This window comes from Pteropus alecto, unplaced genomic scaffold, assembly GCF_000325575.1.
Source record: "Pteropus alecto unplaced genomic scaffold, ASM32557v1 scaffold314, whole genome shotgun sequence".
NCBI classification, from domain to species: Eukaryota; Metazoa; Chordata; class Mammalia; order Chiroptera; family Pteropodidae; genus Pteropus; species Pteropus alecto.
Genome location: NW_006435849.1, coordinates 382893 through 400400, shown reverse-complemented (window position 1 = coordinate 400400; position 17508 = coordinate 382893). Strand labels below are relative to the sequence as shown.

Genomic DNA, 17508 nt, shown 5'->3' with positions numbered 1-17508 from the left:
TTGGCTTATTAAAAGAATGGCTGGAGCGGAGTAAGTAAGAAGAGGAGAGTTGAAAAACAAGGTAGGAGGAGGTGATAGGGCCAGGCCGTGAAGACCACTGTGGTCTGGGATCCAGGTTTTATTCTAGGGCCCCAGGAGACCATTAGACGATTTATGCTAAGGACGTAGGTGGTTGTGCAAGATGTGATCTTACATTTTCAGAAAGATCAGTTAGAGTTTGACCCCTCCAGCCCCAAACCAAGCTTCCTTTGTAGAGCTGATTCCTAGTGTCACAAACCCAGGCCTGGTTAGGAGAGGAATCCACCTATTCGGATCCCTTTCCCCTCTTCAAAACCTCAGCAAGATGGGCCTGTACAACTGGAACTGGGGTTTGGCTTCCAGTCCAGAGCAAGCGCTATTTCTCCCGCATGAGCCTAGGGCCTGGCCCCAGCTGCCCTCCCTGCATCTTTCACTCTCTCTTGCCTCTCTCTCTCTCTCTTTCTCTCTCTGCGCAGATATTGTAGGCACTCTGAGGCCAGATGAGAAAGCCATCATGACTTACGTGTCCTGCTTCTACCACGCTTTCTCGGGGGCTCAAAAGGTGAGCTGGGCAGGAGCACCCCTGCTACCGAGGCCTGCCCTTGCCATCCTTCTCACGTCCCCACCACCCATCTTTGTTTGGGATCCAGGCCAGACCAAGGGCCGCTGCAGGCGGGTTTCCTGTGACCATGGGCTTCAGTGCCACCACTGAGCCAGTGCTGGTCCAGTGCTGACACGCCACAGATGTTCTCTCTGTGAATACAGCCTGCCCTGTGAGGTGGGTGGTGGCAACCCAGTTTCTCAGGGCAGTTGAGTCCCAGCATCAAAGCTGAGCAGCAGAGCTGCAGCTTGGGCCTGTTCTCAACCGCTCCGCTGCCCCGCCCGTCTCTTCCCGTGGTCCTCACTGGACCACTTGCATGCTGCACGGGCTGTGCCCTTTCTCCAGCAGCACTGGCTCTTCTAGCCCTCTCTACAGCCTCTGCCCCTCCCAAATGGCCCAGGAAAGTACCGGCCTGAGCAGGTTAGACTTCTCTCAGCTTGTTTTTGCTGGCCCAACTCTCCTGACCCCTATCCTCAGCAGCCCTGCTGACACAGGCAGAGCAGTCAGAAGTGTGTTCCCCATGGCGGCTCTCCCTGAGCCTGGCCGACCTCACACTGCCCCTGCTGCACCTGTCCAGGACCCTCTGTTTCCATGGGAGGACACGCAGCTGCCTCTGAGGAGAGAGGCCTGCACAGAGGCCTCAGCGCCTTTGTCTCCACTGCTTGCCTCCTGGTCTCTGGTCTTGGGCAGCAGGGCAGCCCTAGCGACCTAAGTTTTTGTCACCAGTTAGCAAGTGGTTAGGGAGGAGAAGAAACTAGCTAGGTACTCCTCTAAGGACTTCAAGCTCAGGCCCTTAGTCCCTGACACACCCCTTACAGGGTGGGGTGGGTGCTGTTAGCCAGTTTAAAAGAGGAGGACGTTGAGTTTCAGGGTGGTGGGAGCCACCCCGAGAGTCATAGGACAGGGGCTGTGTCTGCTGCCTCTGTGGGCCACCTTCTTCAGAGCCCAGGTCAGCAGGTGCCTCTCTGCGGGCAGTGTGGCCTGCCCTGACACCACTTAGTGGTGTGACCGCGGATCAGTCACTTCACCTCAGTTTCCCCATTTGTCAAGTGGGGTTTATACTGGACCTGTCTCAGCATTGTTCTGAGGAAATGAGCTCATGCAGGTAGAAGGTCTAGGACCATGCCTGGCCCTGTCAGGGCTCCACACGTGGTCAGGTAGTTGGAGCAGCCTTGCCCTTGCCCGCCCTGATTCTTCACAGCCCAGGCCAGAACCCTGTTTCATAGCTTCCCGCCACCTTCCCAGCATGCAGTTGGAGCTTGTGTTTGGAGTGTTTGCTTGAGGGCACAGACAGGGAGAGTGGGCGGGGGTGAGCAGAGACGGAAGATTCCTTTCCACAGATCCCTACTGACAGCACACATGTGGACCCCAGACCAGCCTCCCTGCCTTCTACATTGCCCTGGCAAGAGTGCTTTCTTTTCTGCCCACCTGCGCTCCTGTGCTTATCGCTGAGCTCCATGTGATGGGGGTCAGGAGGCCTGGAGGGATCTGTGGGAGCGGACACTGGCAGGAAGGCCCAGGTCAGAGCATTTGCAGGTTTTGAGGTGGCCAGAGCCCTCTTGGGAGGAAACGAAGGCAAGGCCCCTAGGCAGTGCAAGGTCCATGCTTCGCCAGCTCCAGTCTGGCCTCCCCCAGCCTGTATCCGCGGCTCAGGCCAGCCTTAGGGTCTTCTTATTACTGCTGCTGTATTTCCCCCAGAGACGCAAGCCCATCTCTTAAGAATGCTCCCTGGGGCTTGTTTTCTTCTATAAATGCAAGGTGAACCCCAGGCCTGGCACAAGTATGCCTATTCTCATCTAATAGTTTCTAGTCACTAAAGCATTTGTTCCTTGTTCACTCATTCATTCATCAACCCCGAGTGCCTAAAACACACCAAGTCCTGAGCTGAGTTCCAGGAATTTGTCAGTGAAATAAAACACTTCTGCCTGGCAGCCGGTGGCTTCGTGGGTCTGCATAGCAGAGTGGGTTTCAGCCAGGGATACCATTGTCTCTTCCAAATTAGGGGTCAGGACTAACCTCCACAGCTTCCCCTCAAGCTGCAACCTTGGCTCTGCTTCCTGCACCCCCTTGGGGCCGGGTGTTCACTGGCCAAGGCCCTCAAAGGAATACTGCCGGGGCCATTGGCATGTGTCCTGCAGCATGATGCAGGGGGTGTGTGTGTCTGTGTATGCGTACACACCAACCTTGGCTGGTCCCCCACTCACCTCCCCACCTGCCTGTCCCAGAAGCTGTGTGTGGACGGGAGAGGCAGGGCGTCAGTGCCTGCAGCTACCTGGGTCTGGAGCCATCCCCAAGCCTCTCTTTTCCTTCCCCACCACTCTGTAGACCCTCCTCACTATTTCTGTTCCTGTTCTGTTGCCGTTTCAACTCTTCCTCTTGGACCCTTTCTGTGATTCCTGAAAGGTACCTGGTCTTCCTCTCTCTGTGTGGCACCCCTCACCCTCCTCCACTCTGCACATTCCTCCCCAGCAGGACAAGGCAGGACACTGTCCTGTAGTTTGGGGCAGAGACTAGTCCCTGTTTCCCGTGGGCCCTGCTCTTTGGAGCCCTAGCCTCATTCTGCCCAGTGAGCTGTCAAGCCCCTCCACAGGGAAGAATAGGAAGTGTCCCAGCTTGCTCTGCCTATGCCCCAACCACCAGGCTTCTCCGGGGACACCAGCGTTTCCTCCCTCTGCCCGCCCCACAGCTCTGATGCTCCGCCTCCCTGCAGCCTGCCTTACCACCCAAGGCTTGGCCTGCTGGAGGACCCCACCCAACCCTCCTCTTGGTGGGCCACTAGTCTGTTAATTCATTTTCCCCACCGTGGGAGGGCTCCCCAACCCCACCTCAGCACCTGCAGGGGCCAGGACCAGATAGCCTAGGGGCCTGGCTATCTGGGCAGGAGCCTGAGCAGTGAGCTGTGGAGATATGGCAAGGGCTGTCGGAACACAGGCACACAGGGCGCCATCTCACTGGAGCTACGCTTCCTCTCCATCCCTCCTCGGGGACTTCTGTGTGGGCCATGGATGAGCCAGCTTTCACGGGACATGCCTGTCAGGAGGGAGGGTTACTGGCCCCCAGGCAGCCCTGACTGTACTTTCCCCGCCCCAGGCTGAGACTGCAGCCAACCGGATCTGCAAGGTGCTGGCTGTCAATCAGGAGAATGAACACCTGATGGAAGATTATGAGAGGCTGGCCAGTGACGTAAGTGCACCACTCACCCCCAGCCCTGGTGACCCCGCCGGGGCTGAAAGCTCTGGTCATCTTTGTTACCCTTGGCCAAAGGTCTGTGGCTCTTGCAGAAAGGGAGAGCAGATATGGCAGTGAGATTTTCTAGAAAAGATGGTAAGGTTACAGACTCTGGAGTTTGTCCAAGCCAGTATATGACCTTTTGGGTTAGTTTCACAAGGCTAAGGGTCAAACTGGTATGTCACCATGCTAGCTGGCTTCTGGGGTCTGCCCTCTCCACAGTAGCCCTGTGAGGTGGAAGTATGTGTCACCCCCATTTCCAGGTGAGGAAACGGAGGCCCAGGAAGTTCAGGCACAGGTCCACTTTCCCACAGCTGGTAGGGCAGAGAGTGGGGCTCAAACCCAGGCACCCCCGCCCCAGAGCCCAGCGCGAAACGCCTGCTGGGAGTGTGGGTGTTCAGCACATCACAGCTCTTCTGGATCCTCTCAAAAGTTTTCATACTAAAAAAAATAAAAACATTTAAGTTCCCAAAGGGTAGTAATTCAACTGCTCTTCCAGACAGTGGTTCCCAGACTCTGAGATTTCATGGACCAGGAAAGCTTGGAAAAGTCTTTAGCAGCCAACTTAACGGTGACCAGCTTTTTATTTTGCCGAGTTAAGGGGGTATTTAAAAAGAAAAGGCTGCCATCTGTTACCACCACCATTATTTCTAACACCAAGAAAAGGTTAAACATTTATCTATCTTAGAATCCTAGTCCTTCCCAAGAAAGGGCAGTTGGCACCATTTATCAAGATGGAGACACACAAGGATACCCTTGTCCTTGGTTTTCTCATTTTACCAGAGGTCGTCACTGGGAATCACTCCTGAGCGTTTCTGCTCTCCTGGGATTGTCCTAGAATGTTTAGTTTGCTTGTTTGTACCTTGTCCTCACCCCATCAAAGACATGAGTAGCTCATAAAAACATGTCACCTTCTTTTCCAGACTTCCTAGTTTTTTAATGTCCCAGGCCCTGAGCGTGGTGCTGGCTGCCCCCTAGTGAGCCAGGCACTGACAGTGAACATGGAAGCAGTGAGACTCGCAGATAGTGCTCCGCTCAGTGGCGATGGTGGCAGTGGGGCCACGTGGTGGGGCGTGATGGGGGAGACCCCCCAAGGAGGGCCCCTGCTTACACCTGAGGAAAAGGAAGACCGAGAGCAAAAGCACGAACAGGAAGTAACCAGAGAACAGCACAGTGGTTCTAAGGGGCACATGTTCCCAGAATTCCCTGCTGTGGGATCCCAATAGGAATCGTGGAGAAGTTGGGCTGGGGAGCAGGGGTGATCCCCAATATGGGACCTTCAAAGATCCAAATCCCGTGGGCATGTGAATTGGGGGTGGCCCTGTCGGCACTCTGAGGACCCCCTGCAAAGGCCACGTGGCTTTTTGTGGGCCCGCAGCTCCTGGAGTGGATCCGGCGCACCATCCCCTGGCTGGAAGATCGCGTGCCCCAAAAGACCATCCAAGAGATGCAGCAAAAGCTGGAGGACTTCCGTGACTACCGGCGTGTCCATAAGCCTCCCAAGGTGCAGGAGAAATGCCAGCTGGAGATCAACTTCAACACGCTGCAGACCAAGCTTCGCCTCAGCAACCGACCCGCCTTCATGCCCTCTGAGGGCAGGATGGTCTCGGTGAGGGCCGGGCTCTGGAGCCTAAGCGGTCAGGGCCCAGGAGGCACAGCCTAGCTTCTGAGCCCAGCCTGCCACCTGTGGGGCTGCAGTCTCCAGACTTCCCCTAGACTTATTATTGGCCAGCATAGTCTTTCTTAACTAAAGTGCACAGCCTTTGGGGTACAGAGGTTGGGTGGGGATACAGTTGACACTTTACCACCATCTCCTTATCATTCCCTACAGTTTCACACCCATCCTCAAACCACAGATAGTTTGTGTGGAAGTATTTGAATTTGGAACCCTAGATAGCCATGCCTCTCAGGGAGGGACAATATGCTCCTTGTACACATTCATTCTTTCACTTAATTCAAAGAACTTACTTTCATCTGCTACGTGCTGGGCCCTCTCTGGGCACAAGGATATAGCAAAGCGGGGGTAGATGTGATCCAGCCCATTTCTGCTGCCCTCCCATCAATGTTCCTCAGGGAGGCATCATCCCACTGGGTACCCCAGCCCCTGGGATAGCCTTGCCCTCTCATCCCCTCCCACTGCAGGACATCAACAACTGCTGGCAGCACCTGGAGCAGGCCGAGAAGGGCTACGAGGAGTGGCTGCTGAATGAGATTCGCAGGCTGGAGCGGCTCGACCACCTGGCAGAGAAGTTCCGGCAGAAGGCCTCCATCCATGAGGCCTGGACTGATGGTATGTCCTCTCAGCTCTTTTGTTCCGTTCCTGTCCCTCAGAAGCACACGCACGTGCGCACACACACATACCACACGACTTCCCCTTTCCTGCTGCTCGGGGGCATGCATGTCAGAAATGCTGCTCTAGGTTTATCCAACCCCAGGCAGCAAGAAGCAGTTTGAGGCCTGGTCCTCCTGTTGCCTCTGCTCTGGCCTCATTGATTACTTACAAGGGGGCCCTTCCTGAGTCAGCAGAGACCGGCCATCCAGGAATGCAGCTGAGCCCCATCCAGGTCTATCAGGAAGTGACCCCTGTCCCCGTCCGCAGTGCCATGTCTCCCACACCAGGGTGGGGCGGGGTGGGGGGCGGGCTCTCCCACCCAGCAGCCTGCATACAGACAGCCTGCCTTCCCCCTTCCACACCGTCTGTGACCGGGGGCCTCACCCTGAGGAGCCCCGCTGCTGGGTGGGCCTGGGCTCCTGAGCACAGTCCTGAAAGACAAGGTGCAGAGCCTCTTTCCTAGGGGCCTGGCCCTCTGTGGGATGGCTTCTCCCAGAAGGGCAGCGGTGCCTCCTGCATCTCGGCAGCCCTGCAGCTGCCTGTTCCCTTGGCTTGGGATGTGGAATCCCATCACGTCCCTGGCCCTGGGTCAGGACCCACACCATGGGTGGGATTCCAGATACGAGGGGCCCGAAAGCCTCAGGAAACGGCCAGTGCCTGGGAAAGCCAAGCCACCTCACAGGCCTCCCGCCGCCCCCGCGCCCCCCCACTTCCTTCCCAACTCTATCTCTACCCTCCTGCTACCAGTCTGCCCAGCTGATTTCACACTTTCTTGCATTGCTCAGGGTGGTTTTTATCCTTCCCACACCCACATTTCACCGTGAGATCCTCACTCAGCCTCTGGGGGATTCTCCAGTGCCCCCCTGCCAGCTATTTGTCAGGCCGCCCCACCGCTGGCCAGATGCTGAGACCTACCCAGATGCCGCACCCCTGCTAGCATGGGAACACACAGCTCTGTGTGAACTGCAGACCTGGGCCCATGTCACCGTGTCCCTGGCTGCAGCCCCACTAATGCCCTCCTCACAGTAGCTCAGGCCGGCTGTTCTCCAGCAGTAGCTGCCAGATCCAGGGCCGCCTCTAACGCAGCCTCTGTCAGGATTAGAATGCGGGGGGAGAAGCCGGGAGGTGAGGCAAGGAAGAGGCCTGGGCCAGGGATGCCTTACAGAAATGGTGCCCGTGGCTTCACTTCCCACCAGGAGGAGGCGGTGTTGGCATTTACTTCATTTGTTCCTTCATTCATTCCACAAACACCTCTTGAACCTCTTCCCTGTACACAGACAGTATTTTCCCAGGTGGGTAAGGTCCCTGCCCAGGGACCTCCCAGGCCATCAGAGTTTGGCATTTCTCGCATCGGAGGGCCCTTGTGCACTCAAGTGGATTCATAGCACCTGTGTCCTGCGCTTTGACTACACCTTTCCCCGTCACTGTCATGCCTCCACAGGCTCTGGGCATCACCCTCTGCATTTCCCTCTGGGGTCTCCCAGCCTGTGTTATCAGCATTTCCGTCGTTTGCCTGGAGCTCTAGGAAGCCCTGGGAAGGTGATCTTCTGGGGTCTGAGGGTGGGGGTGCGATGGCCCCCCTGGAGCTCCTTCCCTGGGAATGACTCGGGCTGGCCTTCATGTGAAAGTGTTTAGAAGTCGGCCCAACCTTGCTCCAGGGCGGCCTCCACAAGTCCCTGCCCCACCCATGCCTCACCCAGCCTCCTCCAAGCAGGTGCGCAGGCGCGCTTTGGCATTTGGTTCTGTGACTGAGTCAGCTCGGAGCCCCCAGGCAGGCCTGCTCACTCATTCGGAAGACCTGAAGCCTCTGTAAAACCAATGCAAAACAGGTGGACAGACCAGCCTCCTGGCTTCTTACCATCCCCCACGGCCTTCAGGGCTGCGGGTCCATGTGGATGCTTCTCAGATGGTCTTGGGTCATCTGGGGAAAAAACAGAAACGAGCCTTGCACCACTTCTGTGACTGCCCTGAGGCCCGTGTCCAGGGTGCCTGTGGCCCCCTCCTCCCAGCGCCCCTTGCCAGCCCTTGCGGGGACGCTGCTGAGGCAGAGGAGTGGTAACATGCTATTTTAGGTTCCCGCCCTTGAGAGGAGGGAATTGCAAGCTTGCCTTTGTGGCTGAGCCTCCTACCCCAGGGCCAGGGGGGCAGGGCCAGCCGAGTCAGTCTCCCAAGCCGCTGTCTCCTGCCTGCCAGTGCCCAGCCCTGTCCTTGGGGTGACTGGCTCTGTGCCTACCCTTCTCAAACACCACCTCACAGAGACTGTGGACTAGGTGCTAGTGTTGGCCCCATTTCACAGATGAGGGAACAGGCCAGGAGAGACTGCGCCACCCCACTGCACTGGGAGGGCAGCTATTGCTTTGACCACAAGCCTGCGGGAGGGGGAGGGGAGTCTCTGAGCTACCATTCCAGGGGCAGCCCGAGGTGGCTTTACCTGAAGTAGCATTCCTTTCCAGGCTGGCTTTTTCCCTCATTTCTGCACTACCTTACTATGCTTACAGGGCTGACTTGAGCTTCTGGCCTGGGGCATGTAATTAGGCAGGCTCCAGAACTAATAACAGTGTTGCTCCCTTTCCGCCTGCCTCACTGCCCGCGAGAAGCCCTTTGGAAGGTGCAGGGCCAGCAGATGTTTATCGGACCACCACCCCAAACGCCAGGGGGCAGCAGAGGGTGGGCTCCCGGAAGAACCTGACTGGAACACTTCCGTTTCTCCTACCTGCTGAGGCATGGGCTGCACCCCAGCCACTTCTCCAGATCAAGGCTCAAGGCTCTTCGCACATGGTGTCCACGATCCAGCTCTCGTGGTCATCTGCCGCTAAAGGACACTGAGTTTAGAACACAGTTTGAATTGGGATATTTGGCTCATGCCCACAGTGTCTTCCAGCTCCATCCAGGACTTGGTTGGGCTCAGAGATCCCTGGAAAGGGCTAGGGAAAATGTTCCAGAAGTTTCTAGCTTTCACGGCACCGTTGTCAGCTAGGCAGGATGTGGGGTCTGCCCCATTCCCCTCCCGATGGTTAGATAGGCCTCTGGTGGACTCCTGCTGTGCTGTTCTCTAAGTGCCTCCTGCCCGCTGCCCCGCCCCCAGGGAAGGAAGCCATGCTGAAGCACCGGGACTATGAGACCGCCACCCTGTCAGACATCAAAGCCCTCATCCGAAAGCACGAGGCCTTCGAGAGCGACTTGGCCGCACATCAGGACCGCGTGGAGCAGATCGCAGCTATAGCGCAGGAGCTCAAGTAAGTGTGGGCTCGCGGTGTCCCGTCACCCGCTTCCCCTCCAGCACTCCAGAGCAGTGGGAGGCGGCACCCAAGGCCTGGCTCCCCCTGGATTCCACCTCCTTGCCTGCCACACGGAGATCACTGGCCGGATAGGGCGGGCAGCCGGCCTGCACCCCCACCCCCACGAACTGAACTGCAGGGTGCACAGAGAGCCCATTGTTCCCTTCCCTACGCTGCTCAGAATACACTATTGTAAGAGCTTCCAGCCAGCCGTGTTCTTTGCCCTCCCTTCCCTGCCCAAGTCAGATAAACTTGTGCACACAGTTAGTACACTGAACCTCCAGAGCCAGTGAATGGGGGCCTTATTCCACCAGGCGACGGCCAGCAGCAGGGAGGATCCAGGGAATGGGAGGCCCAGGCCTTTACTTCATGGAAAATCCACAGGTCCTGAAGGAGTGGCAGGTCTCCCAAAATAACCATCTGCTCAAAAATGGGATCCTTGGCTAGTACTGCTGTTTCCACAGACACCCCAACCCCGCCACAGCCATCCCAAGAGTTCTGCTTATTCCTGCAGGGGGACCCGGCATGTTGCCTGGCAGAGCCCTGTGCCCCGCGCCAGGGAGGGCCGGTTTCCCCCCTGACCCCCTCCCTCTACGTTGCCCAGTTGCTTGGGCCGGGGGGTCGCCTTGTGCTCACCCAGAGGCAGAAGTACCATGGGGCCTTCACAGTACTGGGAACACTGCACCCCTGTTGGAGGCGCCCCTTTGTGTCTTGCAGTCTCTCTTAGGATGTAGCCCCTGCACTCAGCATGCCCAGGACGAGGTGACAGGCGCAGATGTCTGCAGGGGTTGTGGGAGTGGTACATGGGTAGGTTCCCTAGTTGACAGGCGAGCCCCTGGAAGCTGCTAAGCAACAGACTTGGACCAGACCCTAGGCCAGCCACTTCTCAGGCACTGGGGAACAGCCGTGTGGAACCCATCACCCGAAGCCAGGGAGTAGGCGGACCCCGAAGCAGCTTTCTGGACAGTAGCCCTGGAGGAGAGAAAAGGGGACTGTGTAGGGTGTTGTTGCTTTCCCCAAAGATAAGTCAGGACCAAGGGGCCAGCCAGGACAAGCCTGGAGGGACATCCTGGGTGAGAGTTGTTAATGACACTGACAAAAACCCACAGAGCACTCAGCACTCTGCCTGTGCCAACTCGTTTAACCCCCAGCATGGACGCCTGGTAGCGTTAAACGTTGGTGTCCCCTCTCCCCCCAATACAGAGGGGAAACCGAGGTCCACAGAAGCCAAGGGCCTCACCCAAGGTCACACAGCTGGGAGGTGATCAGGACAGAAGTGGAACCCAGGCCACCTAGCCCTCTGGGACAGCCTTGCTCCCTTTCTCAGCCTTGTCTCCCCCCCACCCCTCACCAGGCCCCCAAGCTTTTGGCTGCACACCAACTCCCTAGAGCCCTGCTGCTGAGAGTATCTAAGTGTCCGGACCACAGGAAACCAGTCCTGCGGCTGATGCGGGGGCGTGGAGAGACGGGGGGCGTGTGCGGGCTGGAGCCAGGAGCTCCTGTATCAGCCTGGTGTTTCCCAAACCTTGGTCATTCCAGTAATAATACTTATACCCTAATCAGCTCACGGATCTTTTAAATATATTATTAGTTGCTGAGAATGAGATTGCAGGCTAATTATCTATTTTTTCTTAATACCTATTGAAATACATACATCATCTTTAATGAGTAGCGGTTGCTACTTCTACCTGCTGGGTGTCAAGGACTGCTCTCAGCACAGGCACCAGGTGACTCGCTCTCTGCAGTAACCCACCACAACTTCACAGGAGACAACAGGTCTCCATAGTAGGGTGTCCCTTGCCCCGGGCCGGGGCCACACAAATACAAAATGGTGCCACCAGAATTCAGACGGGGGAGCTGGGCCCCAGGGCCTGTGCTCTACCTGCCCTCTGCTAGTCGTCTTTCTGGGAAAGGCAGTCCACCCGCAGGCTTGCTGGGGGCCCCCAGTGAGCCTGCTGTAGCAGAGCAGGTCATGAAGTGAGCGGGCGGGAGGAAGCCCCTGCTCTCTGCCGTGCCCTCCCCCCACCCCACCTCTCGAATTCCTCCTACCCAGAGGCCATGGGCCAAAGGGGTAATGGATGACTGATAGCCTTCAACATTGATGTCTGTCCCCTGGCACCAGGGCCTGGGACACCTGGGGATAAGTGGGTCCAGGCACACCCTTGACTGCCCCCTGCTGCGTCTCACCGCTCTCCACCCTGCCCACAGTGAGCTGGATTACTATGACTCCCATAATGTCAACACCCGGTGCCAGAAGATTTGCGACCAGTGGGACGCCCTTGGCTCTCTGACCCACAGTCGCAGGGAAGCTTTAGAGGTGAGCAAGGGCCACTCTGTCCCTGAGGACATTCTCTGACCCCTCAGGGCCCCCGGACCCCTCCCACCATCCACCCCCTCCTGCTCGCTGACTGATCTCCCTCATCTGTCCCTGTCCCTCCCTATCCATGCCAGAAAACGGAGAAGCAGCTGGAGACCATTGACCAGCTGCATCTGGAATACGCCAAGCGGGCAGCTCCCTTCAACAACTGGATGGAGAGTGCCATGGAGGATCTCCAGGACATGTTCATTGTCCACACCATCGAGGAGATCGAGGTCCGCCCCCACCCACCCCTCTTGCGGGGCCTCCTGGGGGCCGGGCTGCCCCTCACCCCTTCTCTTCCCCCAGGGCCTGATCTCCGCCCACAACCAGTTCAAGTCAACGCTGCCGGATGCCGACAGGGAACGGGAGGCCATTCTGGCCATCCACAAGGAGGCCCAGAGGATCGCCGAGAGCAACCACATCAAACTCTCAGGCAGCAACCCCTACACCACCGTCACCCCCCAGATTATCAACTCCAAGTGGGAGAAGGTGGGCAGTGCCCGTTGGCAGGTTGGGGCGGGGCATGGCCGGCCAGGTGAGGTTGACCGCCACCCTGACTGTTCTTGATCCGTCCCCTCCCCCAGGTACAGCAACTGGTGCCTAAGCGGGACCACGCCCTCCTGGAGGAGCAGAGCAAGCAGCAGTCCAACGAGCACCTCCGCCGCCAGTTCGCCAGCCAGGCCAACATTGTGGGGCCCTGGATCCAGACCAAGATGGAGGTGAGGGCCATCGCACAGCCCCGCTGTGCTCAGGGCCGAGTGGGAAGGACCCCCAGTGAGCAGGAGGCCTCCAGCCCCTGGGGGAAAGTGGGGCCCAGCTTTCACCGGCCCGGTGGGACTAAGAGGGTGGATAACATGATATGGGTGGAAATGGCAGCACCACCCAGAGGGCTGCCTGGCTAAGGAGTCAGGTCGAGGTGGGTTCCAGTTTCGTCTCCACCCTTAACATGATCACGAATTCAGGCCGGGTTTAACTTTGCACCTCAGTTTTCTTGTCTCTAAAATGGGGGTGAAACAGTTATTTCATTCCCTCGATAAATGCTTTCGTGTGTCGCGCGCTACTCGGCACCAGCCCTGATGTGAGCCCTGTCGCGTAGCTGTGACCAGGATATTCTGAGCTCGGACCCTCACAGTGTGCTCACAGTGACCCTCGTGACCCCGTGACAGAAAGGCTTGTAATGATGCCAGTTGTGACTCTGGCCACCACTTAGCGAGTGCTCACTACATGCCAGGCACATGCTGAAACAGTAGCCTGGGGGTGGTGTAGGCAAGGTGGCCTCGGCTCGGTGCCGGCTACACAGCAAGGCCACTGTGGGAACCAAGGCACGGGGGTGTCTGTGCCCACGACCCACAGGCTCTGGAGTCAGCCAAGCCTGAGTGTCTCTTACTGTGAGAGGCGGCTCTCTTGGGCCTCGTTGCCACATCTGCAGACAGGGTCTGTCACAGCGAGTCAAGGATGCAGTGAGGTTAGGCATGCCTTGCGCTTGGCACAGAAACTCTGCAGTGTGGCTGCTTTTTCACTAGAGGGCAGCACTGGAGGGGACAGCAAGCCACAGACCTAGGAGGGGCACCCCTGAGCAAAGGCCGAGGGTCCACCAGACCCCCACCAGTGGCACTCGCCTTCTGTGCAGGAGATCGGGCGCATCTCCATCGAGATGAACGGGACCCTGGAGGACCAGCTGAGCCACCTGAAGCAGTACGAGCGCAGCATTGTGGACTACAAGCCGAACCTGGACCTGCTGGAGCAGCAGCACCAGCTCATCCAGGAGGCCCTCATCTTCGACAACAAGCACACCAACTACACCATGGAGGTATGCCGCGCCCCGCCGGAGCCCCACGCCCTGCGTTCCCCGCCACGAGCGCGAGGAGCCCCGTGCAGCTCTTCCTCCTCTCGCTCTGACTGAAAGGCTAGGTCAGCATGTTTACAGCTTTCCCGCCACCATGACGGCGCCCGTCTCAGGACACACTCCTGGGAGAGCAGGGACGGCAGCACCTGCCCCACGGTGGCCTCAGCAGTTGGTGCTAGCTTAGGGACACAGATCGAGGCAGCGTGTACTGGAGTCTGTGTGCACCGGCTCTCCACAGCCGGGTTGTGGTGTCAGGGCTGGTCACCCTCATGTTGGTAGCTTGATATCGTCCATGTTGACAGTCTTTAGAGCATGCATACCACGGATGCCACAAAAAAAAGAAAACGAGTCCCCCTTCCCCCAAAACCAGTTAAACATTGCCCAGCATACCTTGGCAAAATTTCTCTGTGGATTCTGGCGCAAGTATCGGGCCCTGGCCCTCTGCTGCATTCATCACCAGGACATATACTAAGATGGCATGAACCCTACTGGTTGGCAGAGGCATCAGGGGGGTGCCACACCTGTGTCCCTGTGTGCAGATGAGGTACACAGAAGAGCATGGGTCTTGACTGGCAATTGGGAGACAGAGTCAGGGCAAGCCTGACTCCAGGCCACACACACAGACGTGCGGGGAGAACCCAGAACCCTCAGCTGCGGTGGTGTTCCCAGCACCCCCCCACACACACATCCAGCCCACAGTCACGCCCTGGCTCCTTCCCCAGCACATCCGTGTGGGCTGGGAGCAGCTGCTCACCACCATCGCCCGTACCATCAACGAGGTCGAGAACCAGATCCTCACCCGTGACGCCAAGGGCATCAGCCAGGAACAGATGCAGGAGTTCCGGGCCTCCTTCAACCACTTCGACAAGGTGAGCAGCTCCCTCCGCCCCTCGGAGTCTTCCCTTCCCACTGCCGCCACTGTCACCGTCCATCCCCTCTGTCTTTGCATCTGTCAGTTCTTCACATCACAGTTGCTGAGTATCAGCTGCTGCTCACAGGGGCTGGCGGGGCCCTAGCCAGGGAAAGGGGTACAGAGGTGACCGCCCTGACCCACAGCATGAGCATTCTCCCTCAGGTCGGGGAAGGGTCCCAAGTCCTGCCTCTGGGGGTGTGCTGATGAGACCCTGGGACAGACGAAACCCCAGCACACCGGGTTTGGAGACCTGGCCCGTGCATCTGGCCCACACATACACTGTTCTTAAAATTAAGGTTTGGGCTGGCAGCCCCTTTAAAAGGGTCTGAGTGCCAGAGTCCCCCAGTCCCCGGCAACCCCGCTGGGCCTGACGTGTCGTCGGCCTGCCTTCTGCCCGTGGGTAGGGTTGTGCAACCTCAGTCCTGCTCTGTCAAGCAGGGACCCTGACGTCCCAAGCAGGAGGGAGTGCAGTCCCCTTCTCCTGCCCTAAAGCCGGGAGGCGGGGCGCACCCCTTCCCCAAGCCCTAGTCCTCGGTCCTCAACTCCCATCACGGTAGAGGCGGCCTCTGACTGCCCCGCAGGGCATCCACGCCCTTCCACCTGCCTTAGCTGTTCTTGGCCATCACCTTGTCCACGTCACCTCTAACTCTGTGTTCCCCCCAACCCTCCGCATGCGACCCTGGCCCCTCTCCCCACCTCTGCGCCGGCCTGGTCTCCACACACCGCCCCTTGCACGCCTGCCTCTGACGCCCGGCAGGACCACGGCGGGGCGCTGGGGCCAGAGGAGTTCAAGGCCTGCCTCATCAGCCTGGGCTACGACGTGGAGAATGACCGGCAGGTACGCGCCCTTGGGCCCAGTGGACCATGGCATTAACTGCTCTTCTCTCTCTCTCCCCCCTCCGTCTCCCTCGCCATTCCGCCCCTTGCCGTTGTATGTGCGTCTCACTGGCTCTCTTACCTCCTCCCTCCCTGTGTCTCTCTGGACACCTTCCCCCTTACCTGGTCTCTCGGGGCCACCTCTGTCTCTCCCACTCCTGCCACTGTCCTGTTTCCCTGCTGTGCACATGGGGCGGCCCCTCTTGCCTACTCTGGGCCTGGCCTCCTCTGCTGTCCCTGCGTCCTCGAGCAGAAGCAGACAGGCAGCATGGACTCCGATGACTTCAGGGCTCTGCTTATCTCCACAGGATACAGCCTGGTATGCAGCCTCCGCCTCCCTCGCTGCTGTGCCGCTCCTCCCCGCCTCCCCTTCCTGTCCCTCCTCCCCTCCCCCTGCCTCTCCTGTCCCGCCCCCTTTCTCTCCCTCCTCCTCTTCGTGCCACTCCCCTCCAGAGTTCCCAGGTCCTCGGGGACACCCCTCCACCAAAGCAGTGCAGCCCCTCGTGCCTCCTGCTGCTGCATCTGCTGGGCTGGGGTCCCTCCGATGACCCCCTGAGCCTCCCTCTTCTTTTCTTGGAAGTCTCTGGAGAGAGGAGGTCAGTCCTCCGGCTCCCCCTTTCCTTTCTCTTTCTCTCTCTCTCTCTTCCCCATCCTCCAGAGCTGACTTGTGAGCCTAGGGCTGAGGAGCAGCAGACCTGTTTGATCTACACCCCACTCCCCACTTTCCAAAAACAAGGGAGGGGAGGAGCAGAGGGGGCCCGTCCCCAGTTTGGGGCACATGGGGCAGTCAGCCCAGGGAGCCAAGACCCTTGGAGACAGGCTGATGACACAGCATGTATGCTGGGGTCAGGCCCTGCCCTCCAGGCTTGGTTCTGCCCGCTGTGCCCAGCCACCCTACCCCACTCAAAAGCTGCCTGTCCCCTACCCCACTCCTGCCTCACAGGGCGACGCTGAGTTCAACCGAATCATGAGCGTGGTTGACCCCAACCACAGCGGCCTTGTGACCTTCCAAGCCTTCATCGACTTCATGTCCAGGGAGACCACTGACACAGACACAGCTGACCAGGTCATCGCCTCCTTCAAGGTCCTGGCTGGGGACAAGGTAAGCCAGATACCTCCGAGCAGCTGGGCTGGTAGGGAGGGGCTGGGGGACCAGTGTGGGGTGCAGGTGGCCCAGAGTGCTGCCCTGCCGCCCCCAGAACTTCATCACGGCCGAGGAGCTGCGGAGAGAGCTGCCTCCGGACCAGGCCGAGTATTGCATCGCCCGCATGGCGCCGTACCAGGGGCCCGACGCCGCGCCGGGTGCCCTCGACTACAAGTCCTTCTCCACAGCCCTGTACGGCGAGAGTGACCTGTGAGGTCCCCGACCCGACTCCCCTCCTCACAGCCTCCAGAAGGGGCTGGTGGAGCCCCTCTGCCCCCCTCCCCAGCTGGGGCCCTCTCTGGTCCGTTCCTCCGACTCTGTATCTATGCAAAGCACTCTGTCAGTCCTTCCTGGGGTGGGCGGGGTGGGCAGGGAGGGGCTGGGGCCGGCTCTCTCCTCTCTCTCTGGTTGGCCAGGAGGTTCTCTCCCCCTCCCCATGGCTAGGGGGATGGGAGACTTTCGGGGTCAGCATTTCTGGTTTGGTAAATATATATATTGTTTTGTTTTTTAACTATGTGGAGGGGACGGTGGATCCCCACAGCAAAACAGGTCCCCTCTGAGCTCTAGGAACGCCCTCCACACCCCGCCCCTTCCTTTGCTCCTGAGGTCCCTTCAAAGCCTCCCACATCCAGGCCAAAGCCCTACGTGCCTTGTCCAGGAACCACCCGCACCTGAGATGGGCCCAGCAGGGGGCGCCACAGCTACCCAACAGGAAAGAGGACCCCACCCGCTCCCTGCCCCCTCCCCCCCTCCTTCCTTTGTAAGTGTCCAGAGATGAGGGGGTGCTGCCCGCCTTTCCTGCAGCAGAGGACTAGGGTTGGGCAGACCAGCCTTTTGCCCCTGCCCCCAACCAACCCCCACTTTGCTTTGTCTGGACCTGAGTCTGATTTTCTAAGGACCAAACAAACAAACA

General features: G+C 58.6%; 1 protein-coding gene across 5 annotated transcripts in view; it reads left to right on the top strand.

Moving 5' to 3' along the window:
• The window catches only part of ACTN4 (actinin alpha 4), a 67582-nt gene extending 50074 nt beyond the window's left edge, over positions 1 to 17508 (top strand). Inside the window, exons 8-21 of one of the 5 annotated variants that reach the window (XM_015589211.1) lie at positions 495 to 580; positions 3710 to 3802; positions 5226 to 5456; positions 5990 to 6137; positions 9265 to 9415; positions 11666 to 11774; positions 11909 to 12049; positions 12123 to 12305; positions 12401 to 12535; positions 13447 to 13626; positions 14385 to 14531; positions 15705 to 15770; positions 16395 to 16553; positions 16651 to 17508. In XM_015589211.1, coding sequence (XP_015444697.1) covers positions 495 to 580; positions 3710 to 3802; positions 5226 to 5456; positions 5990 to 6137; positions 9265 to 9415; positions 11666 to 11774; positions 11909 to 12049; positions 12123 to 12305; positions 12401 to 12535; positions 13447 to 13626; positions 14385 to 14531; positions 15705 to 15770; positions 16395 to 16553; positions 16651 to 16809 — 1988 coding nt within the window. In that variant the 3' untranslated portion in view covers positions 16810 to 17508. Of the gene's footprint in view, positions 1 to 494; positions 581 to 3709; positions 3803 to 5225; positions 5457 to 5989; positions 6138 to 9264; positions 9416 to 11665; positions 11775 to 11908; positions 12050 to 12122; positions 12306 to 12400; positions 12536 to 13446; positions 13627 to 14384; positions 14532 to 15332; positions 15414 to 15704; positions 15771 to 16394; positions 16554 to 16650 lie in introns of all 5 variants that reach the window. The other 4 variants (XM_025046668.1, XM_015589210.1, XM_015589209.2 and 1 more) reach the window with 4 other exon arrangements.